Source organism: Scyliorhinus torazame, chromosome 11 (assembly GCF_047496885.1).
Source record: "Scyliorhinus torazame isolate Kashiwa2021f chromosome 11, sScyTor2.1, whole genome shotgun sequence".
Taxonomy (NCBI): domain Eukaryota; kingdom Metazoa; phylum Chordata; class Chondrichthyes; order Carcharhiniformes; family Scyliorhinidae; genus Scyliorhinus; species Scyliorhinus torazame.
Window position 1 is genome coordinate 149,226,775 of NC_092717.1, and position 21,537 is coordinate 149,248,311.

At 48.2% G+C, this 21,537-nt stretch overlaps 1 protein-coding gene across 6 annotated transcripts in view; it reads right to left on the reverse strand.

Annotated features, from left to right (window-relative positions):
• Positions 1 to 21,537, reverse strand: part of trappc9 (trafficking protein particle complex subunit 9) — a 1,142,468-nt gene that overhangs the window by 894,511 nt on the left and 226,420 nt on the right. For all 6 annotated transcript variants that reach the window (XM_072467873.1, XM_072467875.1, XM_072467870.1 and 3 more), the window contains one exon: positions 17,706 to 17,832. In XM_072467873.1, coding sequence (XP_072323974.1) covers positions 17,706 to 17,832 — 127 coding nt within the window. The remainder of the gene's footprint in view (positions 1 to 17,705; positions 17,833 to 21,537) is intronic.

The window sequence follows — 21,537 nt, forward strand, 5'->3', positions numbered from 1 at the left end:
GATCTCTCTTCCTATGCTGCGTCTCTTTGGTAAGCTTGTGATCTCTCAGCCGCATGGTTAATATTTGCAACTTTCTTCACACTTCATTTTTTAGATGCCAGGTCACTGCCATTCCTATTTTTTTTTTCCAGGTATTCCCAAGTGTGCTAAACAGGTATCATGTAACCTGTACAGTTTTGAAAACCCATGAAGATCAGGGAACGGAGCATTTTAGAATTTCCATTTTATAATAGTGTGCAACTAACATAATGAAGAGTAGGCAGCAGGACATGAGGTAATGTAGGGAGAGGAAGCTAGAATGCAATGAACATAGAACATTACAGCGCAGTACAGGCCCTTCCGGCCCTCGATGTTGCGCCGACCTGTGAAACCACTAAAGCCCATCTACACTATTCCCTTATCGTCCATATGTCTATCCAATGACCATTTGAATGCCCTTAGTGTTGGCGAGTCCATTACTGTTGCAGGCAGGGCATTCCACGCACTTACTACTCTCGGAGTAAAGAACCTACCTCTGACATCTGTCCTATCTCTATCTCCCCTCAATTTAAAGCTATGTCCCCTCGTGCTAGACATCACCATCCGAGGAAAAAGGCTCTCACTGTCCACCCTATCCAATCCTCTGATCATCTTGTATGCCTCAATTAAGTCACCTCTTAACCTTCTTCTCTCTAATGAAAACAGCCTCAAGTCCCTCAGCCTTTCCTCATAAGATCTTCCCTCCATACCAGGCAACATTCTGGTAAATCTCCTCTGCACCCTTTCCAATGCTTACACATCCTTCCTATAATGCGGCGACCAGAATTGCACGCAATACTCCAAATGCGGCCGCACCAGAGTTTTGTACAGCTGCAACATGACCTCATGGCTCCGAAACTCAATCCCTCTACCAATAAAAGCTAACACACCGTACACCTTCTTAACAACCCTCTCAACCCGAGTAGCAACTTTCAGGGATCTATGTACCTGGACACCGAGATCTCTCTGCTCATCCACACTGCCAAGAATCTTACCATTAGCCCAGTACTCTGTCTTCCTGTTATTCCTTCCAAAATGAATCACCTCACACTTTTCTGCATTAAACTCCATTTGCCACCTCTCAGCCCAGCGCTGCAGCTTATCTATGTCCCTCTGTAACTTGTAACATCCTTCCGCACTGTCCACAACTCCACCGACTTTAGTGTCATCTGCAAATTTACTCACCCATCCTTCTACGCCCTCCTCCAGGTCATTTATAAAAATGACAAACAGCAGTGGCCCCAAAACAGATCCTTGTGGCACACCACTAGGAACTGGACTCCAGTCTGAACATTTCCCATCAACCACCACCCTTTGTCTTCTTCCAGCTAGCCAATTTCTGATCCAAACTGCTAATTCTCCCTGAATCCCATGCTTCTGTATTTTCTGCAGTAGCCTACCATGGGGAACCTTATCAAACGCTTTACTGAAATCCATATCCAGCACATCAACTGCTTTACCCTCATCCGCCTGTTTGGTCACCTTCTCAAAGAACTCAATAAGGTTTGTGAGGCACGACCTACCCTTCACAAAACCGTGTTGACTATCTCTAATCAAATTATTCCTTTCCAGATGATTATACACCCTATCTCTTATAAACCTTTGAAGGCTCAAGTCAGAGAGAATGATGCAGCTAAAGCAATAATAGTTAGGCTCATAGATCATAGAATTTACAGTGCAGAAGGAGCCCATTCGGCCCATCGAGTCTGCACCGGCTCTCTGAAAGAGCATCCTACCCAACTACAAACCTCCACCCGATCCCCATTACTCAGTAACCCCACACAACACTAAGGGCAATTTTGGACACTAAGGGCAATTTAGCATGGCCAACCCACCTAACCTGCACATCTTTGGACTGTGGGAGGAAACCGGAGCACCCGGAGGAAACACACGCACACACGGGGAGAACGTGCAGTCTCCGCACAGACAGTGACCCAAGAGGGAATCGAACTTGGGACCCTGGAGCTGTGAAGCAATTGTGCTAACCACCATGCTACCGTGCTGTCCAAGTTGCTACCGTGCTGTGCAGGTGTGATGCAGAAAACTAAAAAAAATTTATAGTTCATGGTTAAGTGATTAATAAAACATACAGGATCCTGGGATTTATACAAAAATACATTGTGATAAACCTCCTAAAAAGTAAACCACTGGTCCACTGTGTCCACTTTAGGCACCACACGGAGAAGGATTCAATGGCATTAGAGAAATTAAAGAAAATATTCACATGAGAATGGTTCCAAGGATGAGGACTTCAGTAATGTGAATAGATTGAAGAAGTTGGGGCTGTTTTCCTTCAAGAAAAGAAGGTTGAGAGGAAACTATATACAGCTGTTCAAAATCCATTAAGTATATGGACAGAGTAAAAAGGGCAAACTGTTCCCACTGACAGAAGGGTCAAGAACCAGTGAACACGGATTTAAGGCGATTGGCAAAAGATGACAAGGAAAATCTTTTCCATGCAGCAAGTTATTATCTGGAATGCACTGCCCAAAGGTGTGATGGAGGCAGATTCCATTGTGTCTCAGGCCCCTGGGGAGAAAACAAGGAAGAGAGACTGGATGAGTTGCTCTTGCAGAGAATGGGCACAGACATGGGCTGAATGGCATCATTCTGCCCTCTAACTATTCCGTGCTTCTGTGATTCGTTATAACCCCAGTTGAATAATTTTGATAAAAGAGCTCATTCATTTCAAAATCTCAAAGCAATTATCCATGACAGCCTCAGAAAAGATTCAGGTAGCTGTGAAAAGTTATATACAGTAGTCCAACCTCCAGATCTATTCTTAGTGGTTTAGAATGTTACTTCTTAAAAGAAAATTTATATTAATTCAACTTGAACCAGATGGTCCATCAACATGATGATTTTCATCAATTCAAATAAATCAGGCATATGCAGCAAGATATTGAATGAGGGTTCATTGTTGACTCTACTATTGCAGGTATTGTTTTCAGAATCACCTGATACCCAAAAAGGACAAAGACCTGACAGAAAGCTGGTCCTACAGGCCCATCTCACTACTTGAACATACAAGAGGCGGCTGCAGAGTTGCATGCTCGAGGTAGTCGCGGAGGACCAGACGTGCTTTGTCAAGGGCAGGGAGCTAACACTGAACTTTTGGCCATGCTAAATTGCCCTTTGGTTAGATGGGGCCGAATGGCCTACTTCTGCACTGTAAATTCTATGCTAACCTATGATAATCAGGCACCTGCCGAATGTGATAATGACCGCAAACGAGGAGAGAACACCAGAAGTGATAATCTCCCTGGACGAAGAAAAGGCCTCAGACAGAGACAAATGGAAGTACCGCATAGGAGGTACTGAACGGTGTGGGTTTGGGCCAGGGTTCACCTCCAGGATGAAACTACGATACAGCGCTCCCATGGTGATCCTACAGACAACCCAGCTCTATATACCTCCAGCTGCACAGAGGCATGAGGCACGGATGCCCGCTATCCCCACTGCTGTTTGCTCTGGCAATCAATCCACTGGTGATTGCCCTCTGAGCAGCGAAAGGGTGGAGAGGTATGCAAAGGGGAGATAGAGAGCATAGAGTTCCACTTGACTCAGATGACCTGCTCCTCTACATCTCAAACCCCTGGACCAGCATGGAAGGAAAGGAATTCGGAACCTTCTCAGGTTGCAAAAGCAAGCTCTTCCCTGTAAACTCGCTGGTGGGAGGGACAGAGCTTGGCTGAGTGCCACTTAAGCACACCCAGACCGAATTACACTACCTCGGGATGTCTGTGTGCGTGTGCGCACGCACGTTTTACGCTCCGGGCGCGAATGAGACATCACTTCAGCCCAACCAAAATGTTGCCTCCATCTCCAACAACCACAGGTTCATTCCCGCAACAATGGATGCCATCTTCAAAGGGTGGAGACAGGACAAAGGGATTCTTGACGGTTAGGGACATATATACGGATGATACAGTAATGACCATGAGGGAAGTCACGGAAAGTTTCAGTTACCAATAGGAAACAACAAGAGATGTGGGTGGCATGGTGGTTAGCACTGCTGCCTATGGCACTGAGGATCCATGTTCAATCCCAGCCCTGGGTCACGGTCTGTGTGGAGTTTGCACATTCTTCCCATGTCTGCTTGATTTCCTCCCCACAACCCGAAGATGTGCAGGTTAGGAGGATTGGGCCTTAATTGGAAAAAATAAAATTGGGTACTCTAAATTTATTTTTTAAAAAGACCGGAGAAACATTCAGGTTAACAACTTCCTCCACAAGGAAAAAACAACATACCCCCATCAGGACACCTGTTCATGGAAGAACTGCTGGATACGGGCAACCTGGGAGGGGACTCTGTGCGGGCATGTACGGGTGACTGCCAGAGGAGGTACATTCCCCCCTGGATGAGACAAGGAAAAAAATGGGAGGAGGACTTAGGCATAGAGAGAGGGGGAGGACACTGGATCAAAGCACTGCACAGGGTGAGCTCCACCTCCACGTGTGCAGGGCTGAGCCTAAAGCAGCTAAAGGTGGCGCACAGAGCGCACCTAACCAGAATGCGAATGAGTGGGTTCTTTCCATAGATGGAGGACAAATGCGAATGGTACCAGGGAGACCCAGCCAACCACACACCACACCCACACATTCTGAGAGTGCCCCAGATTGTCAGTTACTGTACGACCTTCTTTGAGGCCATGACCAAAAGTGGCGGTGTTCAGTTTATCAGATCAACCCGAACTCTTCATCGGGCGGGGGGCCGACGACCTAGCCTTAGCCTCCATGATCGTCCGCCAGAGAATTCTGCTCGTCTGACGGTCGGCAAAACCACCCAACACTGCAGGCTGGCTGTTCCTCAGGCTGGAGAAGATTAATCACCATCTGAAGGTCAGAAGAAGGCTTCCAAAGGATGTGGAAGTCTTTCACCAACTTGCTTCAAGACCTGTTCGTAGCCAGCAACCAGCAGAGTAAGGTGGGGAGTGGAGAGGGTGCCCAAGAGACACGGACGAGCCGTAGGACAGGGGGAACAACGGCACGCAGAAAGAACGTGAGGGACAAGGGACAAAGCCACAGGAGAATGGCCTGAGGCTAAGCATAGGCGCCAGGTTCGATTCCCGGCTTGGGTCTGCACGTTCTCCCCGTGTCTGCGTGGGTTTTCTCCGGGTGCTCCGGTTTCCTCCCACAAGTCCCGAAAGATGTGTTTGTTAGGCGAATTGGACATTCTAAATTCTCCCTCAGTGTACCCGATCAGGAGCCAGAGTGTGGCGACTAGAGGATTTTCACAGTAACATCATTGCAGTGTTAATGTCAACCAATTTGTGACACTAATAAGATTATTTTTCAAAAAAGCTGTAAATACATGCTTCGGCCATATTGAGGATTGTAAAATATGTATGCCGAACTAAGGGTGTCACTGCCAGGCACTTTTTTTAAAATAAATTTCGAGTACCCAATTCATTTTTTCCAATTATGCAGCAATTTAGCGTGGCCAATCCACTCACCCTGCACATCTTTGGGTTGTGGGGGCGAAACCCATGCAAACAGGGAGACAATGTGCAAACTCCACACGGACAGTGGCCCAGAGCCGGGATCGAACCTCAGACCTCAGCCAGCGTGTGAGGCAGCAGTGCTAATCACTGCGCCACCACAGTACCCTGCAGTGAAGACACTTGATTGTAAATGTATGTACTTTTTTCGGCACGGTCTTGTAAGTTGCAAGTTATGAATTGTTGGAGATAAAATATGAAAATTCAATAAAAATATTTTCCAAAATAAAATCACAGAACTGTTAAAATGCAGAAGGCGGCCATTTAGCCCATCCTGTCTGCACCGACTCGCCAAATGAGCATCATGGCTTTGTGTTATTTCCGTGCCTTTTTCCCCATATTCCTGCATACTGTTTTCTGCATAATAGTCTCTATTCTGTTTATTCATATTAACTGCAAGCTTCCTAATGAGGGAGGTAAACCTCAATGGCAGCACAAACAGATAATTGGGAAACCACCCAAAATGTAACAGATTGCACAACAATCTACCCTGTCACATATCAGGAGTGACAGACTGAAGCAACATAATTTGCTTCCTACAACAGAGCTACATCTGGTAAGTCAGCAGCAGCAAGTAGTGGACACATATGTTCTTCATTAGTCTGGAAAGTTTAACACAAAAATTACACCTCCATAAGATATAAAGTTATGATGCTGGTATGTATGATATTTATAGAGCTAATTGAGGAGTCAGTTCTTTCCAGTTATGCTAAGAGAATAGCTACCACACCAGAAACGGCAATTGCTTTGCTGTTAAATATATTCTCAACAGTAATTAAAGAAATACAGGGAAAAAATTGAAGTATTGATTGATGTAAACAAACACTATATTAAAAGCCTGAAGAGCTTCTAATCATGGCTTATTTCAAGAGTTTCAATAACGTTCACAATTTCACACCCAATTACCCATGCTATGTAACAACATAAAAATCAATACGAGTTACATAGATCATTCAAGTATAAAATAATGCAGCATCCAAGAACGGCTATTCAAGTGATGAATGTATGGACAGAAATAATTTGTTTTGCTGAAACTTTTTCCCTCAGAGATTGTACATTATCCTGGGAAAACCATGAATAAATAGCAGTCGGAAACCTCAAAGCTTCAGAATGACAACCAAAACTTGCGAAGCATCTTCAAACACCAGTTAATTATTTCAAGCTTTAATTCCATTTTAAAATGTGCAGGTTAGGTGGGGTAGATGATGGGGGAAGTGAGCTTAGGTGGGGTCCTCTTTCAGAGGGTTAATGCAGACTCGATGGGCTGAATGGTCTCCTTCTGCACTCTAGCGATTCTATGATTAGAAAATAACTACACCAAATCATTTAAATAAAGCTTGCCATATGGCTTAATTTAAAAAGTTGAATCCTCAATTTAAACACGACAGCGTTAAATAACCTTTGACTGCACAGTTTTGCAACCCGTGCTACTATCATATGTACACAACTCATTGATCGTTCATTGTGTTATTCATGGTTAGTGGAGGCTGGCGCACATTATTCTGACCCTATTACAGTCAAATGAGACAGCAAATTGACTCAGATATATTTAATTCTGCATTATCTCCCTTGATAAAATTATAAAGTTACAGGCCTCCCAGAGATAGGTGAAATATTAAACATATTTTGTGAAACGGTTGGTAAAATTTCAAGTCACTGTTCTTCTCTCCATAAAGCATCTTACTCCACTTCATAATGAAATATCTCATTGTCGAATAGTGGATTGATTTAAGATGCAAACATTTATCTTGTTTTTGTCGGTTCTCAAATGTTCTTCGAGTTGTTCCATTAATTTTAAAAGTTTATTTGGGTCATGTTTTTCATCCTTTGGTGCTGACGTTCCTGCTGTTAGAAATTAGCTAAATGCCTGGTATATATGCATAAAATCAGATTGAAATACTGAAAACATCTCCTAATAATAATAATCTTTACTGTCACAGTAGGCTTACATGAGCACTCCAATGAAGTTACTATGAAAAGCCCCTAGACGCCACATTCCCTGTTCAGGTACACACACACACAGTGAGAATTCAGAATGTCCAAATTACCGAACAGCACGTCTCATCATTTCATTTCTACAGAAACAAGTCTATGGGAGAATTATTCTTAGCTCATGTCAATTAGCATGAATGAAAGGCCACAGCGAACTATACTCCTCTAATTCTGGCCTGTACAATCCCAATTATGACCATTGGTGGCCATGCCTTCAGTTGCCTTGGCCACAAGCTCTGGAATCCCCACTCTACACGTCTCTACTTCTCCCATCTTGCTCTCCCAAGGCACTCCGTAAACCATACATCTTTGACTAAGCTTTTGTAATCTAACCTAATGTCACCTTATGTCATTCAGGATCATAATTTATTTTACAATACTCCTGTGAAGCACCATCAGATTTTTCATTACATTAAAGTCGCTATAGAAGTTGTCATTGCTCTTGTTGTAGTTGGCAAAGGAGTTCAGAGTCTTTTCATGCTGCAAGCTTCACCTGACCACCTGAAATGGAACCTGACAAGTCTGGTGGAAGAAGTTAAAAAGGACTTCCAGACTTCTGGTGGCGGCGATGTGCTGAGCAGACGCACATCAGGTGGCTCTCCAAATAGTGAATTTTCTCGGATATTTGGCTCAAAAAGCAACCCAAAACTCCTTTAAACCCAGAAGAAGTAGAAGGAAAGATTTCGGCAAACGGTGGTTCAAAGGGCCAGCGAGAAGGCAGAAGCTGCGGCAAGGGCAGGAGCAACGAGCGGACGGACCAGCAGACCCACGAGGCGAAGGGGAGACCACCATGAGGGAGGTGATTAAAATAGAGTTCCAGGTGGTGATGAAAGAGGTGGTGACGGAAGTGATGGTCGCCCTCCAGCGCACAATAAGACGGCCTGGGAAGGAAGGAAGGAAGCCCAGCAAAGGATGATTCTGGACGTGGAAAAGGCGTCAATGGACCAGATAGGATCGTGGCTCTGGAGACCGAAGTGAAGAGATTGGTGGAGGCCCAAGGGAACTTGAGAGGTAAAGTAGAGGACCAGGAAAACAGGTCCAGATGACAGAACTTCCGTGTTGTGGGACTGCCAGAGGGGATGGAGGGAAGGGACCCAACTGACTATATTGCCCAAATGCTGGGCAACTTAGTCGGCAGAGACAGCTTCCCAAGCCTTTCAGAACTCGACAGCGCACACTGGTCGATCCGACCTAAACCCAAAACTGGGGAGCAGCCGAGAGCGATCATCGCAAAGTTGCACCGGTACCAGGACCGGGCAAAGATCCTGAGGTGGGCCCGAAAGACAAAGTTGAGCTCGTGGGAAGGACACAGAATAAGGCTTTATCAGAACATTGGGCAGACCTCGCAAAAAAGAGAACCAAATTTAATAAGGCAAAATGTGCACTCTATAAGAAAGGAGTGAGGTTCGGCATGTTGTTTCCGACCAAATTCTGGGTAATGTACAAGGGGAAAGAACAGTATTTCGGCACCCCAGCGGAGGCCGAAGAGTTCATGAGAACAAACAACCTAGAGAAGGAACAAACGCGGCAACAGTGAGGGCAACGGGGAAAAAGACGGAAAGCAGAGAACGAATCGGGACCGAGACCTATTGTTGCAGGGGGATTGTGCTACCTCATTTTCTGATTAAAGGAGGAAGATAGAAAGAAGGGAGAGGAGATAGAGGAAACAGGTGAGGGGGCACGGAAGGGAGCGGAGACAGGCAAACAGAACAAGGACAGGGTGAAACCAGCCCAGGGAAGAGAGCCACCGTACTGGCAGGGAGGGCTAGCACGGGAAGACAAGCAGTAAAGGGGGCCACGGTTGACCTCTCAGAGGAGAGGGCGGCAGGACAGAAAGGCGAATATAGGGGGTGGGCTCACAGAACAGAAAAAGGGCAGAAAGGTGGGAAAGGATTGGCAGCGAAACAGGCACAGGCCTCGGCGGGCATGGAACAGGCCGAGGAATCAAGATGGCGCCGCAAGCAGCGACTTTGGAGGGTCCCTAAGCAAAGTGCCCCGGGGTGCAGGGGCGCACCCATGTGGCATACATACAGTTGGCGGCCATGTTGGGTGCCCCCTGGACAACGGGAAACCCCGGAGCGCAAGGGGCCCAGCCTCATGGTGAGAGTGGCGACCGTGGCCATTTTGGACGGCCCCTAACAAAGGGAAATCCCAGAGTACAGGGGCGCGACCAACAGGTAAATATGGTTGATCCCGCAGCACCGGGGGGTCAGAAACTCCCCCACCAGGATAGTCACCTGGAATGTAAGGGGACTTAACGGCCCAGTGAAAAGATCTTCACACACCCGAGAAGCCTGAAGGTGGACATGGTCTACCTGCAGGAAATACACCCGAGGGAGAAGGACAGATTACTGGTAAGGAAGGGCTGGGTGGGACAGACATACCATTCATGCAACGGGATGAGTGCTAGGGGAGCAGCCATATTGATTAGCACGAGGACAAGATTCACAGAGGCTAGGACGGTTACGGACCCAGGGGGACAATACGGCGTGGTCAGCGGTGTCCTGGAAGGGGCACCAGTGGTACTGGTGAATGTGTAAGCTCCCAACTGGGATGACACAAACTTTATAAAAGCACCATGGCGGAAATCCCCGCCATCGACATGCACCGACTGATTATGGGGGACGACTTTAACTGTGTACAGGACCCGCTTACTGACCGATCGAGCCCCAGAACGGGGAAAAAGACTGGCGCGGCTAAGGAACTGGGAGCATTTATGGAGCAGGTGGGGGCTGTGGACCCATGGAAGTTCCTACACCCGAGAGAAAAATAATTTGCGTTCTTTTCACAAGTGCACAAGGTAATGATTTCTTTGCAATGGGGAAATAGGTGCTTCCAGGAATTATAGGAGCGGAGTACTCTGCGAAAGTCATCTCCGACCACGCTCCCCACTATGTGGATGTGAGGATTGAGTCGGGTTGTGCCCAGCACCCCACATGGAGGCAGGGCACGGACCTCCTGGCCGACAAGGCCCTCTGCCAGAAAACATCACAGGCCATAGGCAACAACGTAAGAAACAACCGGAATGAGGAGGTCTAGCCTACAAGGCACGTAGAGATAGGGGAGGGAGGCCAGGCAACTGATTGATTCCGTTTTGGAGGAGGACAGAAAGTACTCTGAGGCCCCGACCGCAGAGCTGCTGGCGGAGAGGAAAAAGCTACAAATGGACTTTAACCTGTTGTCCATCAGGAAATAAGTGTACCAACTCTGCCAGACATGGAGGACCTTTTACGAACACAGAGAAAAAGCTGGCCGCTTACTGTCTCACCAGCTGAGAAAGCAGGCAGCCACGAGGGAAATAGCACAGGTAAAGGATAGTAGAGGCAGACTGGTAGCAGAACCAAAAGAGGCCAATCAAGCATTCGAGACCTTCTACCAAGGGCTGTACACCGCTGAGCCCCCGACGGGGATGCGGGGATAAAACAGTTCCTCGATGGACTGGAAATGCCAGTTGTGGGGAAGGATAGACGGGGGTATTGGAAGCACCAATAGATCGGAGAGAAATCATGGAAAGCATCAGCTCCATGCAGGCGGGGAAGGCACCGGGACCCAACGGGTTTCCCATGGGCTTCTATAAAAAATTCGCACCTGCCTTAGCCCCACACCTAAGGGACATGTTCACAAACTCGCTAGCAAGGGGCACTTTGCCTCCTACGCTAGCGCAGGCCACAATCACATTGATAGCCAAAAAGGCCAAAGACCCAACAGTATGTGGATCATATAGACCCATTTCGCTGCTGAACGTGGATACGAAAACACTCGTAAAGGTCCTGGCTAAAAGGCTGGGAAAGTGTGTACCAGAGGTAGTCGCGGAAGGCCAAACGGGCTTTGTCAAGGGTAGGCAACTCACTGCGAACATTAGGCGGCTGATGAACGTGATAATGACCCCCCCACCCACGGGGAGAGAACACCAGAGGTGATCATTTTCCTGGCGCAGAAAAGGCCTTCGACTGAGTCGAATGGAAGTACCTCCTCGAGGTACTGGAACGGTTTGGGCTTGGAGCAGGATTCATCGCCTGGGTGAAACTCCTGTACAACGCTCCCACGGCGAGCGTTCGAACACCACCAGCTCTGAATACTTCCAGCTCCAAAGAGGCACAAGGCAGGGATGCCCATTCTCCCCGCTCCTGTTTGCATTAACAATCAAATCCCTGCTGATAGCCTTGCGGGGCTCAAAAAACTAGAAGAGCATCCAAAGAGGAGACAGAGAGCAGAGTTTCACACGATGCGGGTGACTTGCTCCTGTATGGCTCAAAGCCACAGGAAGGACTGAAGGCAATCATAAGGATCTAAAAGAATTCAGAATCTTCCCAGGTTACAAACTCAATCTGGGCAAAAGTGAGGCATTCCCAGTGAACCCAAACGGGGGAGGGACTGAGCTGGAGGGGCACCCGTTCAAAATAGCCCAAAACAGATTCCGATACCTGGGGATCCAAATAGCCAGAGACTGGACACAGATCCACAAGTGGAACCTGACCAACCTGGTGGAGGAAGTCAAAAAGGACCTACAGAGGTGGGACACACTCCACCCTCCCTGGCTGGGGGAGTGCAGAAGATCAAAATGAACGTGCTGCCAAGGTTCCTCTTCCTGTCTAGGTTCATGTCGATCTTCATCCCCAAGGCCTTCTTCCAAAATGTAGATAGCTTAATTATGGTGTTTGTGTGAAGGGGCAAGAATCCAAGAGTCCCCAAATCAACACTGCAAAGGAGGAAAATTAAGGGAGGCCTGGCACTGACAAACTTGCAATACTACCACTGGGCAGCAACAACTCAAAGAGTGGGTGCATGGAGGAGGCCTCCTGCAAGGGAACGACCCTCCAGGTCCTAGCCACGGCAGCACTCCGATCCCCCTCGACAAAATACACATTGAGCCCAGTGGTAGCAGCCACATTGAAAACGTGGCTGACCAAAATGTCCCATGGACCCCATCTGCGGGAACCACATTTCCCGCCAGCCATGCTAGGCGCAACAATAGCTTAAGTAATATTCACACGACACAAGTGACAGGCAATAACCATCCCCAACAAGAGAGGATCTAACCATCACCCCTTGACATTCAATGGCATTACCACCGCTGAAACCCCACTATCAACATCCTGGAGGCTTACCATTAACCAGAAACTGAACAGGATCAACCATATACATACTGTGCCATAAGAGCAAGCCAAAGGCTAAGAATCCTGCTGCGAGTAACTCACCTCCGGACTCCCCCAAAGCTTGTCCACCATTTACCAGACACAAGTCAGGAGTTTGATGGAATACTCTCCACTTGTCTGGATGAGTGCAGCTTCAACAACACTCGAGAAGCTCAACACCATCCAGGACAAAGCAGCCCACTTGATTGCGCCCCCCTTCCACAAACATTCAATCCCTCCACCATCGAGTGGCAGCAAATGTTCACCATCTACAAGATGCACTGCAGGAACTCACCAAAGAATCACCAAGGTTTTTCCGGCTGCACCCTCACAAACCCATGACCAATACCATCGAGAAAGACAAGACCAGCAGATGTTGGGAACATCATCACCTGGGAGGTTCCCCTCCAAGTCAGTCACCATCCAGACTTGGAATATATTGTCGTTCCTTCACCGTCACTGGGTCAAAATCCTGCAATTCCCTCCAAAATCCAGAACTGTGGGTGCGCCTACACCCACATAGAGGATGCAGCAGTTCAAGATGGCAGCTAACCACCACCTTCTCAAGGACAATTAGGGATGGAGAATAAATGCTGGCATAGCCAGTGAGACTCACACCCGGTAAATGAATTTTAAAAATAGTTTCTGTCAGTGAATCCCCAGTTAATGTCCATCACCTGAATACAATTGAACATCTATGAACACAATTAACACTTTGGCCTTCCAACTTCCATTTCCAATGCTGATACATAGTTAGTCTAGTTTGCCCATCATCTTTCTCCCCTGTTACTTTTTTAAAAAATGTATTTTTATTTTATTCCAAACATGTATCAAAACAGGTAACAGCAAATAAACACCCAGGGAAACATACTTCCCAACAATCAACTATGCAGTCGGCACAGATTCTTCTTCTTTTTCACCCCCCCCCCCCCCCCCAACCAAAGGGTCCGGGTCTACCTCCTCTCCACTATCCTGGCTAAGACCGCGAACACTCCTGCCCAGAATCTTCCCAATTTTTCATAAGCCCAAAACATGTGCACGGGATCCGCTGGCCCCCATCCACACCTCTCACACTCATCTGCTAACCCCCGAAAGAACTCTCATTCTCGCCCGAGTCATATGCACCATCTTAAGCTGTATCAGGCTCATCCTTGAGGAGGTCCAGTTTACCCTACACAGTGCCCCACTCCAGACTCCCGAATTGATCTCTCCTCCCAACTCCGCTTCCCATTTCTTCTTCATCTTCATCATCCGCTCACCTCCCTGCACCCCAGCCACTTGTATATATCCTCAATTCTTCCCTCCCCTTTCACATCCGGAAGCAGCAGTCGCTCCAGCAAAATGTATCCCGGCAACCTAGGGATCCTTTCCAGACCTTTCGCGCAAAGTCCCTAACCTGCAGATACCTGAACTCACTACCCCTTCGGCAGCTCTACCCTCTCCCGTGGCTCCTCCAGATATACGAACGTTTCCTCCAATTACAAATCCCTCACCTTGACCAGCCCCACTTCCCTCCACCTCCTGTATACACTATCCACCCGCCCCCCGGCTCAAACCAATGATTCTCACGCAGCGGCGTTAGCACCAAAATCCCTTCAACCCTAAAATGCCTCCTCAGCTGATTCCATATCTTCACTGTGGACTGCACCACTGGGCTCCCTGAATACCTACTCGGAGCCATTGGCAATGCTGCCATCACCATAGCCCACAAACTAGACCCCTGACAAGATTCCTCCTCCATCCTAACCCACTCTACCCCTTCTCCTTCCTACCACCGCCACACCCAATCCACATTCTCCGCCCAATAATAATGAAGCGAGTTCGGCAACACCAATCCCCCCCTGCTGCCTCTGCCACAGGGTCCTCCCCACCCTCGGCACCTTCCCCGCGCATACCAAGTCTCAGATGATCGTGTCCACTTTCCGAAAAAAGGCCTTTGGTATAATGATCGGGAGAGCCTGAAAGATAAACAAGGTCCTCGGCAGAATATTCATTTTCACCACTTGGACCCTCCCCGCCAAAGTTAAGTGCAGTGTGTTCCACCTCCGAAGATCCTCCCTGGCCTCCTCGACCAGCTTCGTTAAGTTCCACTTATGGAGCCCCGTCCATTCCCTCACTACCTCAATCCCCAAATACCTAAACCTATCTTTCGCTACCGTAAATGGCATCCCCCCTAAATTAGCCCACTGTCCCAGCTCATTCACTGGGAATACCTTGCTTTTCCCTACATTAAGTTTCCAAACCTCCCCAGCAGGCCCATAATCCTTCCCATACTCTCCAACGGATCCGAAACATACAGGAAGAGGTCATCGGCATAGAGCGACACCCGATGCTCCCTCTGTCCCCTCATAATCCCCCGCCACTCCGCCGACCCGCTGAGAGCCATCGCAAACGGCTCTATGGCTAGCGCAAACAGCAACAGCGGGCATCCCTGCCTTGTTACACTATGTCAGTCAAAGCTTCATGAGCTCAAATCATTTGTTCTCATCCTCGTCCTTGGTGCCACATATAGCAACCGCGCCCATGCCACAAATCGCGGGCCAAACCCAAACCTTCCCAAAACCTCGACTCCACCCGATCAAATGCCTTCTCTGCGTCCATGGACACCACCACCTCCGGTACCAGAGCCCCCGACGGATTCATCACCACATTCAACAGCCGTCATATATTACTCGCGAGCTGCCTGCCTTTCACAAAGCCGATTTGATCTTCTCCAATCACCCCCGGGACACAGTCCTCCATCATCCTCGCCAAAAACATGGATGTGTCACATCCATGTTCAATCCGACCCACAGTCCACCGGGTCCTTCCCTTTTTGAAGATTAGCCTGTGTCATCGTCTCCGGCAACATCCCCTTCTCCAGTGCTTCATTAAACTTCCCCAACAGATGTGGAGACAGGTCTGTCGCAAATTCCTTATAAAATTCCGCCGGGTACCCATCCGGCCCAGGAGCCTTCCCCGACTTCATATCCCTGATACTATCCAGCACCTCCCGCAGCCCCAGGCTCCTCCAAAGCCTGCCTCTTTGCTTCCTCCACCTGGGGAAATTCCAGCTCATCCAGAAACAGTCCCATGTCCCCCTCCTCTCCCCCCGGGTCTGCCTCGCAAAATCCCTGGTAGTACTGGCACCGACACCACGTCCCCAGCCCTTATCTTCAATATTTCCCTGGACGCAGCCTGATTCGACAGCAGGTGCGCCAGCACACGGCTCGCCTTCTCCCCATACACATATTGCACCCCCCTTGCTTCACGCAGTTGCCCTGCCACCCACCCCGTTGTCAGTCTGTCAAACCGCCCCTGCAACTTTTTCCTCCTTGCCAATCCCTCCAAGGTGGGCGCGCTCGAATATTCCCTGTCCACCTCCACTATCTCGCTCACGAGACGGTCATGTTTCTCCTTCCTGTCCCTATCCGCACGAGCCTTCAACAAAATAATTTCCCCCGGACCACTGCCTTCAGTGCTTCCCAAAAAATGGCTGCCGACACTTCCCCCATTCTGATTCAACTCCACATACTCCTTAATCGGCGCCCCCATCTCTTCACAAAAACCTCCATCCACCAACTGCCCCGAGTCAAACCTTCACCCCGGCCTCTGCTCTTGCTCCGTTCCAAATATAATCTCCAGCCAATGGGGAGCATGGTCTGAGATACTACCCCACAAACTCTGCCCCCTCCACCCCAACCAAAATCTCCCGATTCACTACATAGTAATCAATCCTCAAATACACCTTATGGACGTGTGAGAAGAAGGAATACTCCCTTCCCGCTGGGTTCTGAAAACGCCATAACCATCCTCTCCATAACCCCCACCCCAGCTCCCTCGCTATTGTACCCTACCCATCGACCTGGGGTTCGACCTATCCATCCTCGGCTCCAGGACACAGTTAAAATCTCCTTCCATGATCCCACTGGTGCGTGGCCAAATCCCGGAGCGCTGCCAGCAATCCCTTCATAAAACCCACATCATCCCAATTTGGGGAGTACACATTTACCAACACCACCGGTGCCCTTTCCAATACCCCACTCACAATCACATACCTCCCACCTGGATCCCTCACCTCCTTAGTACTAACAAAACCCATTTTTTTGCTAATTAAAATCACCACTCCCCTCGGCGTCAAATCAAACCCCGAGTGAAAAACCTGCCCAACCCACCCTTTCCTTAACCTAACCTGGTCCTTCACACGGAGGCGAGTCTCCTGCAGAAAGACCACCTTCGCTTTCAAGCTCCTGAGGTGCGCGAACACCCGTGACCTTTTAACCGGCCCATTCAGTCACCGGATGTTCCACGTTACCACCCTTACGCCTCCAATCCCCTCTACCGTCCGTCATCTTCCCCACTTAACTCCCGCCCCCTTAATTCCATCCTATACTTAGCCCATCCCAGATGTCCCCTTCTTCCGCCACTGACCATGTCATCTCTTTCTCTCCAGTTACATTCACTGGCTAGACAATCACCAATGCTTCAAGTTGAAAATTCGCTTTCTCAATTTTAAATTCCTATATGGAGTCAACCCTCACCATTGCTTCATTCTCCTTCAGCCTCATAATTCCCCCTCGAACTTTACATTCTTCTTACTTCAGCTTGTTGTCCATGTTCTCCTCCATGAGCCCACAACTGTCTGCAGAGCCGTGAGCAACAGGACTCCAGCTCCATGAAACCTTCTCCTCAAACCTCTTTCTTTTTCCATCTTTTTCCCCTTTAAAAAGTATTCTCAGAACATTGCATACTAGGTATGCTTTTGGTCATCTACTCCAAAAGGTATTTTGTAATTCAGTGATTATATCCTGAAGCCTTTTGTGAAGCACTTTGGGACATTTTCCAAATGTTAAATGCAGTGCATAATTATGTCTAAGGCTCCCTACAAATAAAAATTCAATTTGAAATGGTGGTGGGATTGTGACTTAAAAATTACAATAACAATGAACATTTGTAGGCAGCATGAAATAGACAGTTTGGGTAGAGTGCTTTCTTCTGTAAGGAAATCGCTTATTAGGAATATAGAATTTATCAAAAGTCTTTATGCCCTACTAAACATAAGTTTATCCTAAATTCTTACCATTTACACTGATTTGTCCTGCTGTATGTGGAACACCAACTAGCGTGACTGGGTATAGCCCAGATTCAGCAGGGAGAGAGAGTGCAGCTGGGAGAGATTCAAATTCAACACCAGTTACCAGCAGTCCCTGTAAAATTGATGAGAAAGAAAGGGAAAAAAACTATTAATATTGAATATGATTAAGTTAGAAAATGTATCAGAGTAGTATAGAAAATATACATTTACTGGAATTATTCAGGTTTTGCAAATCACAACACATATCTATAGGTCTGCACAGTGAATAGATTCTGAACTATTCTGTCAACTGAGCGTCATCACTGAAGTACTGAAGACACTGTACTGGCCAAGTAAAGAAGTGGTCCCCAACTTACACAAGAGTTTTTTCCCTCTTCCACTTATATTCAAGTATCCTGATGTCACTATTGCCACAATTCCAAAATTATAACACAGAAGGGAAGTGGCTCTAAATGCATCTCTTTCTTCCAACTACAATATAAATTAGCACAAAATCTACATAAGGGGGACCAAAACACACATTTGTCACAATGTTGTGTTCGTGCATTTGAACCTGTCGAGCCAGCATCACTTCAAACACATTGAATGTGTTACCCAAAGTCCCCTTCAAAATTAATCATCTGACACGTATTTTACTATATTTATCTATTAACCTGTAAGATTTCGTCAAATGGCTTCATGTTAAAGGGATTTCAATGGAATTAACTGGGAGGTGATGCACTTGTATTTTTAAAAAAGATGATTAACACTCAATGCAAGAGCAGAAGGACTTGAGGGTACACGTTCATAAGTAATCAGACACCATCTCAAATAATGTTATAATTAATTAGCATTAGATTTCTAGTTTTTATCTCCGGAGATATGGATATAAAAGCCATGGGAGAATGATGATTTTTTTAAATTTAAATACCTCAAAGGACCATGTGTGGTACTTACTCCGCACAATAGAAAAGATATTGAGGCTTTAGAAATAGTTAATACAGACTCAATAGTATACTGCCTGGTATCTGGAAAAGCCAATATAAAGGTAACTTGCAAAACTAGGGCTTGCCTTGTTACAACAGTGCTAATTACAAAATGCGATAGAAGTTTTCACATTTATGAAAGAATATATGCCAGATAATTTCCAGTAGTTGAAAAGGTCAAGAACAACGGAGCTCAGTCACAAGACTTAATTTAAAATTGAAAGCAGGAGGAATTTCTTAAGAGTTGTCAGGTTGTGAAATTCACTTTCAAGTTTCACAGTTGAGACATCTACGATGTAAACATTCAACATTAATTTGTTTGTATGGATGAAGGAAAAGCAGTTAAAAGGCAATAGGAACAGGGTGGGAAAATGTGATTCGAACTATTTGCCCACATGGATGATTAACACTAACATAGAGTGGTCTGCTTAAGTGTTGGAATTTCCATTTAATTCTGATGATTCAACAATGACCAATCTGTATTAGTTAATATCATCACTCCGACTTCCGGTTGCGGCGATGCAGCGCTAAGCCGCACGTTTCGGCACCTCCCGTTTCAACGGACGTTTGGGCTCTTATCGGGAGCCCCAACGGGAACTTTTTTCGGCCAAACCCACTGTGAGGTGACAAAGGAAGGAGTCCCCCCGGGTGTGGATGGAAAGGAACGGCAGTAGTGGCCAGATTGCGGAGGATCCTCTGGAGCAGCGGCAGAGAAGAGAAGGGAGAAGCAAGATGGCGGCCGAGGGAGCCCAGATGGTATGGGGCCCGGGACAGCAGGAGTTCCTCCGACGATGTGTGGAGGAGCTCAAGAAAGAGGTGCTGGCGCCGATGCTACTGGCAATCGAGGGACTAAAGGAAACACAAAAGGTCCAGGCGATGGAGCTCCGTGGAGTGAAGGCAAAGGCAGCCGAGAACGAAGATGAGATACAGGGCCTGGTGGTAAAAACAGAGATGCACAAGGCACTACACAAGAGGTGCATAGAAAGGCTGGAAGCCCTGGCGAACAGCTCGAGGAGGAAGAACTTACGGATTTTAGGTCTCACCGAAGGAACAGAGGGAGCTGATGCTGGGGCGTATGTGAGTACGATGCTCCATACTCTAATGGGAGGTGAGGCCCCAACGGGCCCCCTGGAAGTGGAGGGAGCGTACCGGGTCCTCGTGAGAAGACCAAAGGCAGGGGAACCACCAAGAGCAATAGTGGTGAAGTTCCATCGCTACAGGAACAGAGAGATGGTCTTGAGCTGGGCTAAGAAGACACGGAGTAGCAAATGGGAGAACGCGGTGATACGCGTGTACCAAGACTGGAGTGCGGAGGTGGCGAGAAGGAGGGCGAGTTTCAACCGGGCCAAGGCGGTGCTCCATAGGAAGAAAGTCAAATTTGGGATGCTGCAGCCGGCAAGATTGTGGGTCACACACCAGGGCAAACACCATTACTTCGAGACGGCGGAGGAGGCATGGACATTTATTCAGGGTGAGAAATTGGACTAGACTTGAGAAATTGATGTCGGGAAGGAGGTAGCGAGGTGGTGGCACAGAAATGTAAAGTGGGGAGAGGGGAGGGCTACTGTATAATAATGTTGGACGGGGAATTTTTCTCACCCCGATGGGGGGGACACGAAGAAATGTGGGCGCCGGTGGAAAAGGGGACAGGGAAGGGGAAAGAGGGAACTGCGCCATTACGGGCGGGGCCGAGAGGAAAGAGCAGGTATTTTCCCGCGCTATGGAAATTATAGCGGGAAAAGGGGCGCAGGAAGGAAGGGAGCCTCACACGCAGGGAGGTCAAAGAATGAATGGGGGAAGCCGAGGTCAGCCAGAGTTAGCTGACATCCGGAAGCAATATGGGGGGAGTAATCAAGCTAGAGGGGGATCTAGCGCGGGGGGGGGGGGGGGGGGGGGGGGGGGGGGATTAACTGGGTTGCTGCTGCTGAGGGTAAGGGGGTGCTGATACGAGACGAGGTGGTCGGGACGGGAGGGCGCCGTCTGGGGGGACAGACGGGTGCGTGAGACCTGGGTGAGGAGATGGCCTAAAAAAGGGGATGGCTAGTTGACGGGGAGGTGGGGGGGGTAAATGGCCCCACAATTCGGCTGATCAGGTGGAATGTGAGGGGTTTAAATGGGCCGATTAAGAGGGCAAGGGTGTTTCAGCACTTAAAGAGACTGAAGGCGGACGTAGTTATGCTCCAGGAGACGCACCTGAAGGTGGCGGATCAGGTTAGACTAAGGAAAGGATGGGTGGGACTGGTGTTCTACTCAGGGTTGGACGCGAAAAACAGAGGGGTGGCAATACTGGTGGGGAAACGTTTATCGTTCGAAGCTAAGACCATAGTGGTGGATAGTGGGGGCAGATATGTGATGGTGAGTGGCAGATTGCAGGGTGAGGCAGTTGTGCTGGTGAACGTATATGCCCCGAACTGGGATGATGCGGGATTCATGAAGCGAATGCTGGGACGTATCCCGGACCTGGAAGTGGGAAACGTGTTAATGGGGGCGGGGGGGGGACGGGACTTCAACACAGTGCTGGACCGGTCCAGATCCAGGACCGGGAGAAGGCCGGCAGCGGCCAAGGTGCTTAAGGGATTTATGGAACAAATGGGGGGGGGGGGGAATAGATCCGTGGAGATTCGCCAGACCGATGAGTAAAGAGTTTTCCTTTTTCTCCCACGTCCATAAGGTATACTCCCGGATAGACTTTTTTGTTTTGGGAAGGGCACTGATCCCGAAGGTGGCAGGAACGGAGTACTCAGCTATAGCCGTGTCAGATCACGCCCCGCATTGGGTAGATCTGGAACTAGGAGAGGAAAGGGAGCAGCACCCACTCTGGCGATTAGACATGGGACTACTGGCGGACGAGG